Source organism: Haliotis rufescens, unplaced genomic scaffold (assembly GCF_023055435.1).
Source record: "Haliotis rufescens isolate VD_foot unplaced genomic scaffold, xgHalRufe1.0.p SCAF_13, whole genome shotgun sequence".
Classification (NCBI taxonomy): domain Eukaryota; kingdom Metazoa; phylum Mollusca; class Gastropoda; order Lepetellida; family Haliotidae; genus Haliotis; species Haliotis rufescens.
The window spans coordinates 22763065-22776068 of record NW_025963813.1 but is presented as its reverse complement, the minus strand read 5'-3'; the positions used below and the strand labels follow the sequence as shown (position 1 = coordinate 22776068).

The 13004-nt window shown below is 37.1% G+C and overlaps 2 protein-coding genes across 7 annotated transcripts in view; both read right to left on the bottom strand.

The window, feature by feature from the left end:
* Positions 1–13004, bottom strand: part of LOC125378613 (protein LZIC-like) — a 202425-nt gene that overhangs the window by 170334 nt on the left and 19087 nt on the right. The window lies entirely within an intron of this gene.
* On the bottom strand, positions 2362–5671 carry LOC124129043 (putative nuclease HARBI1). The gene is made up of 4 exons (XM_048394317.1): positions 4220–5671; positions 3865–3977; positions 3614–3725; positions 2362–3062 (listed from the first exon to the last, which is right to left on the bottom strand). Exons 1-4 carry the CDS (start codon positions 4395–4397, stop codon positions 2668–2670), a joined length of 798 nt encoding a protein of 265 aa, XP_048250274.1. The 5' UTR covers positions 4398–5671; the 3' UTR covers positions 2362–2667.

Sequence of the window (13004 nt, the reverse complement as noted above, 5' to 3'; positions counted from 1 at the left end):
TCACATCTATAACATGGGACATGTATCTATACCAAAATGTCCAACATGTATTGTAGAGCATAGTTTGCTATTCCTGTCATAACATTATTGTCTGAGCTGACACATTGTATACAATCAATGTAATTATTCTCAATTAATAACATTAAAGTATAACTTTATTTTGTGACTTTATTGAATGCTTAAATATATAAATGTCTGAAAATGATACAATAATTTTTTTCATTTTTCAATGTTAAAAATTGTATCCCCTTATTTACAGGTCTGCAAGGTGAAGCACATCACATTGATGAGCAAGACAACCCAGCAGAAGGTACATCAGAAGGATCTGAGTAATATCTGTAGAACATATTACTATACTAAATAATGAACATTTTCAGAGTTTATTTCAGTATATTCAAGATTGCAGTTACAGATCAAATTTATGTTTGCATAATCCTTCTATAATACTAGTATAATACTAGTATAATACTACTACTAATAAACTATGACCTTTGTATGATTTATTGAAAGCATAGAAATGAAAACACTCATAGCAAGATGCTAATACATGTATTACCCCAAACAATACATTCACTGTCTTGTCACAAGCTGAAAATACTAAGAGACAGGAAATATATTAGAATTATATTTCAGTCACACTAACACCCATAATGCTATCAAAAATACTATACTCCCAAAAATGACGCAGAGTACACAAGTCAGTCTCATTATATTCACTGTCTTGTCACACTAACACTCATAATGCTATCAACAATACTATACTCCCAAAGATGACGCAGAGTACACAAGTCAGTCTCATTATATTCACTGTCTTGTCACACTAACACCCATAATGCTATCAACAATACTATACTCCCAAAGATGACGCAGAGTACACAAGTCAGTCTCATTATATTCACTGTCTTGTCACACTAACACCCATAATGCTATCAACAATACTATACTCCCAAAGATGACGCAGAGTACACAAGTCAGTCTCATTATATTCACTGTCTTGTCACACTAACACCCATAATGCTATCAACAATACTATACTCCCAAAGATGACGCAGAGTACACAAGTCAGTCTCATTATATTCACTGTCTTGTCACACTAACACTCATAATGCTATCAACAATACTATACTCCCAAAGATGACGCAGAGTACACAAGTCAGTCTCATTATATTTACACACAAAAAGACCGGGCGCAAACGAAAAAGAACACAAGCTGAGGCAACATATGACAACATGATACAGGACACGGAAAGGATCAAACTTGAACAAAGGAAGCTGAAACTGGAAATTGAATTATTAGAAGAAAATCAAAAGAAATTAGACATTGAAATTCAAATGCTGCAGAGGAAATCAGTCTACTACCAACTAAAAATGAATGCGGAATTTGGTGTTTCTCTTGTCGAATCATGTCCAACTGAAGAATAATCATTATCAAAATTACTAAAGAGAGTTATGTAGAATAATAATAGTATCATATTAGATATGAAAATACACCAGCTGTAATATGAATGACAACAACATTTACTGATTTGCTTGGACATGATCAGTTGAATTTGACAGATACAATAGTTAATGATAATTCAAAGAAATATTGTTACACAATATCAACTCTGTCTGTATTGTTTTATCACTATTCATTACATATGCAATTGCTCCAAAAATCCTGATTATTTTGTTATGTGCTCTTAAGTAAGATCATTTTAAAGCAGGTAACTCTAACATTGTGATGATAATTCAGCATTTATGCAAGTATGATGTGCCAACAGAAAGACATAAATATAGAATGTCTAGTGAGCATGACTTTACTTATAGTTTATGCAATTTGTGTAGACCTAGATGATGAATACCATGCACTTTTCATTTGTCTAGCTGATACTAACATGAGGTCAAGATATTTGTCCTTCATACAGACTATTATGAATATCCTAACATGCATAAGTTCTGTATCTTTACTCACAACAAATGACAACATTTTATTCCAGCTAACTCTTTATCTTGTTCAAATTTAGAAATTAAGAAACAAATATGAATTGAATTGCTCTGTCACAATGTGCAATCTTAGAAATTTGAACTAGTCCTGCAGTTCGTGCCAAAGTGTCCACTTGTCAATGTATGAAAGAACTTGTAGACATTTGCCATTTTTCAGGTTTTGGCTATATGTTATCATTGTAAGGACTTGTGGACTAAAAATGGTAGTTTCTACCGTAGTATGTGCTTTATATTATAACATTTTGCCCACTTTACTTGCTGTAAAAGGCGGCAAACAGGATCGGGTGGTCAGGCTCACTGACTTGGTTGATACATGTCATCGATCCCAATTGCGTGGATCGATGCTCATGATATCAATCACTCGATTGTCTGGTCCAGACACAATTACTTTACAGTCCTCCGTCATATAGCTGGAATATTGCTGAGTAAGGAGTTAAACAACAAATAAATCTGCACTGTTGGCATGGCCAGACTATACAAATTAAATATTGTTCCATTTTGTGCACTGCTTGTATCTGAATAAAACATTAAATGACCAAATTGATTATGTATTCAAGTCTAACTGTCATGACATATCTGACTTACTGAGCAATACCACTCACACGATCATTAATTAAGATGATATACATTTGAAATCACAAATTCAGATAGATTAAATTGTAGGAATAAATGTTCCTATGCTTATCGACTAAAAAATGTCTGAATAATGTGCCGTCTCACATCAGCTCCATCATTTTGACCTGTAACCGGTGGCACATAATTATTCACATTTGAAGATGGAGGCATTAGATTTTCATCATGATTTATAATATCCCCCCTTTCAATACCCAAATTATGCAACACAACACATGCAACAACATAGGTCACAGCCTGTCTTGGGGTCGCCCTGAGCTCATTGTGCAGGCACTGAAACCGCCGTTTCAGGACACCAAAGGTCTGCTCAATGAGCACTCTTGTCCTGCACAATGACCCATTGTAACGTTCCTCTGCTCGGTTGGTGGGGTTCAGTAGAGGCGTCAGGAGGAACCAACGACGTGGGTAGCCAGAGTCCCCCAGCAGAAAACCTTTGTACTGTCCCTAAACATAATAAAATAAGGTTATTTTTTTTGGAAAGAATAACAGATTGTTTTATGATTTGAATACTGGTAAAAAGTACATATAATGTATGAATAAAATTTGTCTCATCAAGAATTACAATATTTCAATATTTATCTTGAACATGATGAATGAAATAAACCTTTTTCCAGGAACAAATACATTCATCCTAATTAATGGAATTGTTTAGTTAAAAAATAACTTGTGAGAAAAAAATAATTGAAAATGAGGATATGAATCCAATCTAATTTATTAATTAAAATGGGTATGGAGATTCTGAGATTTTATGCCATGTCATATCCAGGGTTCCAAAGCAATTGCCCTTTGTATGTCACTTCAATTAAATGAGATGTCATACAAATATGTCTGCATATTGATTTAAATTTACTAAATGATTAACTTGCTACTTCTTGACATCTTAACTTATAATTACTATAACAGAAATGATTTTATATTATTTGTAACAGGATAAACTATATGCTTGTTCACTTGCAGAATACTTTCACCAAATTGTTCTAAAAACGTGTCTTACCATTTTCAAATTGCCTGCACAGTGCTGACGTCTGGAAAATGCGGCTGTCATGTACAGACCCCGGCCAGCTGGCGTTGCAACTTGTGATGCAGACATTTGCATCACAGCACATCTGTGGGATAGCAAATCAGAAATTTAAACTCCAATTTACAATACATACATAAGACTTACAAAAGTCATACATCTCCCCACCCCTAAACCAACACATACATTATAACGAATAGTTATGGAGTAAAATTATGCCTATTTACCTGTACATTCAGGGAATGGTAACCTTTTCGGTTCACGAAGTCTCCCTCGTTCCTGGTAGGCCGCTGTATCCGGATGAACGTTCCATCAATACACCCTACTACGTTAGGGAATCCTGTAAGTAAAACGTGTCATGGTGTCACAATAGATAGCATACTGCACTGGGCAATGTTTACTAGTTTCATTTACAGCCCATCCCAAGATCTATCGCTTGATTATAATTCTATTTTATTTATATACATGACCTCGACCTCTGACCCATTTTCTTTTTACTGACCAATCAAGATGGCACTGACGCGAATCACACCAATGAAATCATTTATTTGTGTTTACATTGGGAAAATCCCATGTACGTACCTGCAATGTTGCCGAATGCCTCCTTCGCTCGTACAGCGTCTCCTCCAACTGGGAATTTAATAAACCTTCCTGACAGTTTGGAGATTTCCAACGAAACTGCGTGTATGCATCTGCCGGCTGTAGATCGGGAAATGTTTAGGCTGTCCCCAACCAGCAGATGCATAGCCCCTGTCGCCATAAAGCGAAGGCATACCAGCAACTGCAACAGTGGTGGAACCGCACAGTTACGAGCTGTCGCTCTGGTTATATTGAGTAGACCAAGTAAACATATTATAGTATTTGGCCTAAATCTATAACGTTCAAAAACTTCATCCACATCTAAATCTTCCAGCGGGTTAGAACGATCTCGAAAGACTCCCGGAACACGGGTTTTCCGCCTCGCTTGTCACGTCTGTCGCAGGTGAGCTGCCATTGTTGTTGTCGAACTCAGCGTTGAGCACGGTCCAAAGCGTACTTGAGATCGTACGGATTTCATGCTCAAGTTGAGCACGAAAACGTACTCAGATTATTTATAACCTCCGTTTATTGAGTCTGAGTTTTGAGTTGAGCACTAAACCGGATTTGAGCATGAAATCGTACTCAGGGAAGTTTTATAACCTCGGGGCCAGGATATTAGTAATCGGAACACATTGAGACTGCGTGTGGGTGCTGATAATGGTGATAATACAATCGTAAAAGATGCATTAGGTAGCCGATTCTATATTCCGCTCGACTTTGAATTACTAGATTCCCACATGCCCTTCTATCAAGCATCCCTAGGTGATAGGTTAGAATACGCGAACTCACTTTTAATGACTACGGTAGAGTAATCAGAGCTGCTGAAGATGCTAGCTATTCCATTGACAATATCTCACTGGAGTATGATATGGTAGCAGATCCCAAATTAGCCAGACAAATTCGAAACCAGTAAACCGGAAGTTTAGCTATTTTGTACGATCGTCTGCTTCGACATCAAAAGATCACGAGGAGCAAAAAAGATACGATGTGGAATATCAATCTAAACATCCCCACGAGATCGTTGAAGGGCATTTTAATGTTGTGCAAGGACCCTTCTGAAGCATTTAAAAGAAATACCGAGAAGTTCTACAATCCCAAGATTACAAAAGTAGAATTGACTATCGAGGGCGTGCCTAATCAACTATATAGTCAAGGAATGCTAGCGTATCAACAATGGGATGAGATTAAAAAACTCCCTTCTATAAAATGAGGCCCAGAAGTTAACGCGGTCACGAAAGATCTATCTCTCAGGGATGTATCGATGGGTGAATACCTCACCATGAGGTAGGCGCTATGACTCGACATGCGAACCACGGATGATGACCAACTACAAGGTAGTGGGCGAAGAATAGAAAATGCTTTCGAGGTTGTTACTATACAGATAACAAAGCTCCAGGAATCCAATGGTAAATTAAATATATATTTGTATGTTATTATGGACGCGAATATACAGAATGGAAGATTCATGCAAGCAATCTATTAATAATCTTTTACCTAAAGAACCGCACTGCGCTATCATCTGTGGGCAAACAGGTTGTGGAAAAACAGCTTTTATTCTAGATATTTTACAAAGTCATTATCAGGATGTTTTCGATCATATTATTGATCCAGGCGATCGTTTACAAGACTGTTTACGAGAATGTCACGAAAAATACAAAGGAGAATCAACCCTTTTCGTAATAGACGACTGCAGCGCGAGTAAAGAACTCACCAAGAAGAAAGATATGTTTTCATATTTAGCATTCTCTGGTTGGCATACTCTACATAGCGTTTGGGTACTTACTCAAAAATACAACTCTGTCCTGAAAGATCTGAGAGAGCAGACCAAATGGGTAGCCCTGTTTCATTGCAAAGACCGAGATTCATTCGAGGAATGTTTACGTGAAAATGATATTATTTATACCAAGCTCGAGCGAGATAAAGTCAGAAAACTGTTTGCTTCATCGAAGCATTGTAAACTCGTATTAAACACCGATCAACCAGCTGCTTATGCAATTGCTTAGCAAGAATAAGCAAAAATTAGCAAAAATATAGCAAATATAGCAAAAAGATAGCACAAGTAAATTGAACATTAGCGGTTATTGTGTAATAATGTGGCTTGAAATCCTCTTTCTTTCACAACAGTTCATTATTACGGGCTGTATTGGATATGTTATATTCCATTATGTTAGACTCTCCTTAGGTATTACATTATGGAATGCGACGAACTCATCTAACAAATGCTCAAAGATGAGCCAGATCAAGATGTAGATAAATCTTCAGGTAAACATAGAGAAAGAGTCGCCACTTTGGTAGCCGATGGAAAATGTTCCCAATATTTTGGGGAAAATTATACCATCGAAAGTACAAACCCTGATTGTATCACAACAAGTGAACGAGGAAATACCACAACAAGTGAATGAGGAAATACCAGCGATTGCACAATCACCACAACAAGTCAGAGTGACTAAGAATCCTCGAAAAGTTGCAGCTGGTAGGAAGGGTGGGTTGGTGAGGAAGGCGAAACTAATGCATAAGACTGAACATAGTCGTCCGAATAAACTTGGGCTCCCTATGTACTAGGGGTTGTTGCTATAACAGCGGTATGGTTATTTTATAAGACCGGAGAAGAGAAAACGTCACAAGTTCAAAAATTAGATGAGGTTCAATTAGAGTTAAGCCCTCATGTAATGTTATAAAAAGCATGACTACTCCAGTTACAGTCGGTAAAATGTTGGTAAATGCAACGTATCATTCAGCGGTGGTCAGCGGCTTGGCCATTGGCTATGCCCGTATAGCTAAAATGATTACTAAAGCCACAACACCAAAGCTAGATTTTAATGGTTACGATATCGGTATGATGATTCATGATATAGGATTAGCAATGGCAACAAAGGATATGCTCATCAAACAAGGGCTTATCCCAGAAGACATAATGAAGTAATTAAACATTTTAATATTTTATATTCATATAAACATGGCAACAATTGCGATGATGGTCGGTGGAGCTGTTGTTAATGCTCTAGCTTTTTCGGGGAGTAATTATATATTTTCTACTCTGAGGGAATCAAACGCTAAAGAAGTTGAAGAGGAGCGTAAATGACATAATAAAGCATTAAAACAACTCGAAGCAGCCCAGTCACAATGGCCCAGGCGCAGAATGGAGAGATTAGATTTTATTTATGATGAACTGCGTAAACAAGGACATTCCATTCAAACGTTTAAGGATGTCGAATCTGCCATGCACGAATACTTCCTCGTTTATGGAAAGACACTTGACCCAATGCCGAGGCCAACACTCTTTCAGTTTTATACACCGTCAGAGGCTCAGAAGGACCGTGAGATAGCATTTATAGTGTTTGGGTTGTCAGCAGTTGCTATTTATAGCTACACAATTATGCACAAGCTATAAATAGATCTGGCTGGTTGAGAGACTCGATATGTGCTTTTCATTTAGACAGATGATACATGTAGAGATTGCTGCAGAGCATCAATAGCTCCCCGCCATATAATGTTATGTGCAGAGGAAGGAAGTGTAAGCTATGGGAGGAGAGAATTTGTGTTAAGTACAAATTGGTTGTTATTAATGTACTTATCTTTGGAAAGGACAATAAAAGAAACAGTGTCTTTAATTGGTCAGCACACAGAGTGAGTGAGTGAGTGAGTATGGTTTTACGCCGCTTTTAGCGGTATTCCAGCAATATCACGGCGGGGGTCACCAGAAATGGGCTTCACACATTGTACCCATGTCGGGAATCGAACCCGGGTCTTCGGCGTGATGAGCGAACGCTTTAGTCAGCACAAAGAAAACCCAGGCAAGAAAACTGGGCCTGTCAGGCAAAACTTGATGTATACCCACTATTAGTACCAATAAAAAAAATCCTATATAGATAACACAACAAATGTCACTCTAAAGCATGCTTTTGCAGCAAATATCAATATTTCTGGTCAAAATGTTGGTTGGTTTAAATAAAGCAAACTTTTAAAATAGTAAACACAAAAAATGTAATGAATACACTCTAAATATACTTCAGTTCAAATGTAAAAATTCACTCATTCATTAATGGATTCCCATTTATCTAGCAGCAAGTTAGGAACATACAGTTTGATCACGTTATCTATAAATATTGAGAATTATCTTACATATTGTAAAAACAAAGGCCATAGGTCACTTTTCTCAAAACTTCATTTAAGTAATCACAAACTAAAAATTGAAAAAATTGTAGATATACAAAAACACCAACCCCATTTGAACAACGTCTCTGTGAAACATGTGATGTCTCAGAAGATGAACAACATTACGCACTGTCTTACATAATACAACCAAGAAAGCGAATCACAAATAATCCCCAATCATGATAAAGAATTTGGTACACTCTGTTAAAAGGAGCAGATTCTTAATAAGTTTACCAACAGTTATCCAGAAACAACTTCCAAGATCTGTTAACATATCAACAATTACAAACAAATGATTTGTACATGTATGTACAACATTACCATAATTTTGCTCAATTCTCATATTGTTTCCATATCATTATAAAACACTTGTTTTAGAAATTAAATTCTACCTCTTTTGAATGTTGAATGTTCCTGTGTTTTTTAATTGTCGTTTATTGTGCATGTATTTTGTAGTTTGTGATTGTGCAATATTGCCACTGTTTCTTCATGGAATGTTCCGCAATACATATCTCATTTAAAACATCTTTGTTGTATAATAGTTTCTTACAGTTGTTTACGGGGGCATGGTTGGCCCAGTCGCCGAAGGCGCTGCAATTCGCTATGCAGAGTTGTGTCCCTTGGGCACGCCAGAAACCTATGACAGTGTGTTTGAATCTCGGTTCGCCCCGATTTTGTTGTCAGCACAAAACCCTTGCTCGTTGCTTTCCCCCAATTGGTGAACGTCTAAGACCTGCATCACTTCAGACTTTCATCCCACTTCAAGCTGACACGGAATACTATTCAAGACGGCGTTAAACCAAACTACCTCACTCACTCTTGTGTATGGTTCCGTTTGGTTAACTGGGTTTGTGTTGTGATTGCTTAGATTGGAAATTTGTTTAGAAGAATGGTACTATGTTCAACCCAAACATCGTGAAGATATCATGCAACCCGTATTATCTTTTTGGAAAATAATTGCAAACTACAGACCAACCTGTTGATTTCCTATGTATCCAGAAGCAAAGAACATATACGTGTGTATGATCTCTGCTGGAAGTTAATTTTTTTTGTCAAAGCAATAAACGGTGCAGAAACGTAAACCGCCGCATGAAACGGTATGTACCATACATTACATACAGTGAAGTATTTAAAACAATGCTGTGCTCAACTATGCACAGAAAGCGCCATACATGTGATTATGAAGACAACTAATAAAAAATTTCTCATATCAAACCCGTTGTTTTACATGTGTTGTTTATTGAAGAAAGTCATACTTTATAGAAGCCTGTTATTTAATCATGTTGAACAATATGTTGCAATAGCAGTGTGAAAATTGAGTGAGCGTGACAGGCTTGGCCTAAATTGCTTCCTGGAACGTTTCTCAATGGCTGCCTGAATAACATACGATACATTGCAAAGGTAGTGCGCAATTGAACTGTTCGGGTAAGGGAGATAATCACTCACTCTCAGTGATACAGCTTGAATAAGATACGATGTACAGCAATGCAAGGTCAGTGCGTGAATTTATCACTTCTATACCCATAGATAATCGCTCAATGCGCAATAGTTTATTCTTACAAAATATAGACCGGTTAACTTTAGCCAAATGGGATCATTTTTAGCTCTTTTAAAAACAAAATGAACAAATTTCATGGGTTATCAGCATTACGAAAAGTGACTAAGTCTCAGAATAGCAAGATGATTTTGAAGTATCTCTTATTGCTGGAAAAGATAAACATCAACATTTCACTCACATTTCACATGATTTGTATGTTTCGTATCGGTAACTGTGTGGCTTGAAATTTCAAAGAAACCAACATGTCGACTTACATGCTCCACAATTAACCTCTCCCGTATACTCCCCCGCCTTAAGGGCGGGGAAGAATGATAGGTGTATAATCATGAATCTGTGCAGATATATACTCATGGCGAGGCCAATTCAATGTCAGAAACCATGTGTTGGTGTATATTGCGGTACTCACGCTGGTACTCACGCTTTTTACATCAGACAAGGAAATGTAAATTATACGTGTTCTGTATGTGGGATAGGTGTCAGATGTCATTATTGTTTATGTAAGAAACACGGCGCTGATAGGGTTAGGAAGCAGATTATTTACGCTAGGAATTAAGATTACATCAACAAGAGGAATAGGTTGGGGACAATAAGAAATATGGAAATATTACCATTTAGACAAATGTCTTATTTTGTATATATACCACAATGGTTTTAGTCAGAGAGTTGAAAGCTTTGGCAAAACAACGTGGTCTAGATGGATATTCTCGAATGAGAAAAGCTGAATTGATCGATCTATTCGGTTTGGAATACAACAAACCGCAGACTTTTAGAGAACTCAAAGCTCGAGCGAAAAAAAGTGGTTTGAGAGATTATTCTCGAATGAGAAAAGCTGAATTGATCGCTTTACTAGATAAAAATCAACCAGTTGATGTTGATAAAAATCAACCAGTTGATGAGTTAACATTGGTACCAACAGATGGTGTGGGTAAATATCTAAGAGGTTGGAAGATGGATATTAATTCCAACATGGATGTCAATGATGATACGCCCATCGTATCGAGTAAACTTAACGAGGAGTTGGATGATTTAAATAGTATAAAATACCAGCTGATGGTTGAGTAAAAGTAGCGCAGACGATAGCACTGAATATACCGAACCATCAAGAAGCTATAACTGAATCCGATACTATAAACGCATCATTAGATACATCAATTAAGAGGATACAAGAAACTTTAGAACGCTGGACTAATAGAGGTTCGGGTTGGGTTGTGGATAAAATCAATAGTTTATATTTAGATGTAGCAAATTATATGCCTTATAAAGGTGGATCTTATATAGATTTACCCCCGTATTGTAAGAAGAAAAAAGCCAAAATTAATGTAAAAAATAAAGGCGATGACTGTTTCAGAATTATGATAGATCTGCATTGTTCCCCGTAGACAAAAATCCGGATAGACCTTCTAGCTATCCCCAAAACGATGGACTAAACCTCGATGGTATAGACGAACCTACACCAATCTCACAAATTGATAAGGTGGAAAAGCAAAATAATTTAGCTATAAATGTTTTCGGACGTTCTCCTAAAGGAATTGTTACACAGGATAAGCTCCACTCCGGAACATATTCCAAGAATCAATTCATTTCTAATCGAAAAAGATGGTAAATATCATTATACGTGGATAAAGAGTTGAAGCAGACTATTATACGATCAAACAACCCATAAGGAAAAGAAATATTTCTGCGAAAGATGCCTACATGGGTAGAGCAGACAAGATCTATTAGAAGCGCATAAAGAAGACTGTAGAGGTGTTGGACAGACTGCTATCAGGATCAATATGCCTAAAGAGGGGAAAAATATATTAAAATTTGAACATTATTGTAATCAAATGCCAGTAATTTACGCGGACTTCGAAGCGCTTATAAAACCTATAGAAAATAACGAACGCAATAATCACGATAGTAGTTTTACGTACAAAACTCAAGAACATATTCCTTGTGGCTTTGGATATATAGTTGTCAGGTATGATGGGAAAACAAACCCACCCGTGATTTACAGAGGTCCCGATGCAGCGGGAAAGTTCCTAGAATATCTACAAAATGGAGTGAGAATAATATGGGAAAATTTATCGCGTAAGAAACCAATGTGTATGACGAGGGTTGTTGGAGGGCCTATAAGAAGTCAACGAGTTGTCATGTTTGTAATAAAACCCTGAATGGGGATTCTGTAAGAAATCATTGCCACGTCACGGATAATTATTGGGGAGCCCCGCATAACGAGTGTAACTTGAAACTAAAAATGAATTCTCAAACAATACCCATCCCCGTGGTGTTTCATAACCTTAAGAGGATATGATTCACATCTCATTATGCAAGATATCTCAAAGACTGATGGTGGTTTAACATGAATTCCTAATAATATGGAAAAATATATCATTCTCATTGACTAAAACTATACATTATACAGACAAGGATGGGAAAGCCAGAATAAAGCAAAGTAATGGGCTTAGATTCATAGACTCCGTACAGTTTCTGTTATCTCTCCTGGACAATTTAGCTAATGCGAACAATCCCGATGACTTTGCAATAACAAATCAATATACCGATCGGTTAACTCGTCATTTGTTGTTGAGAAAAGGTGTATATCCTTACGAATATATGGATGATTGGTCAAGATTCCACGAAACTAAATTACCATCCCTTGAATCATTCTATAGTAATATAACAAGGGTATTACGGTTATTACGGATCATGCCGCTCTGAGATACCTGAAGAGCATCAAAGATCCTACAGGTAAACTGGCAAGGTGGTCACTGATGCTTCCTCTTACAGTGGGTCAGCTCTGTGTTGTACAGGAATTTCATGTAGTTTCAACTTTATCAGTTGATGTGTTGTTAGGCTTAGATTTCTTGAAAAGCCAGAAGGCTAACATTGATGTTAGCCGCAATAGGTTGACTTTGTGGGATGGACTTACAGAGGCCAAGTTTATTGCCTATTCAGAAAGTTCCAACATTGTTACATGTATACGTGATGTGGTGCTACCACCTCACACCGAGACTTTGTTACCTGTATATGTTCATGACCCAGATATAAAGTTAGGCATTGTGGAGCCAATTGAGTCTGTTGCAGAAACATTGC

Coding starts and splice junctions, on each gene's coding strand:
- LOC124129043 (XM_048394317.1), bottom strand. CDS start 4,397: ATGGCGACAGGGGCTATGCATCTGCTGGTTGGGGACAGCCTAAACATT. Junction 3,978..4,219: donor GGCATTCGGCAACATTGCAG/GTACGTACATGG, acceptor TTTTACTTACAG/GATTCCCTAACGTAGTAGGG. Junction 3,063..3,613: donor GTGCAGGCAATTTGAAAATG/GTAAGACACGTT, acceptor ATTATGTTTAGG/GACAGTACAAAGGTTTTCTG.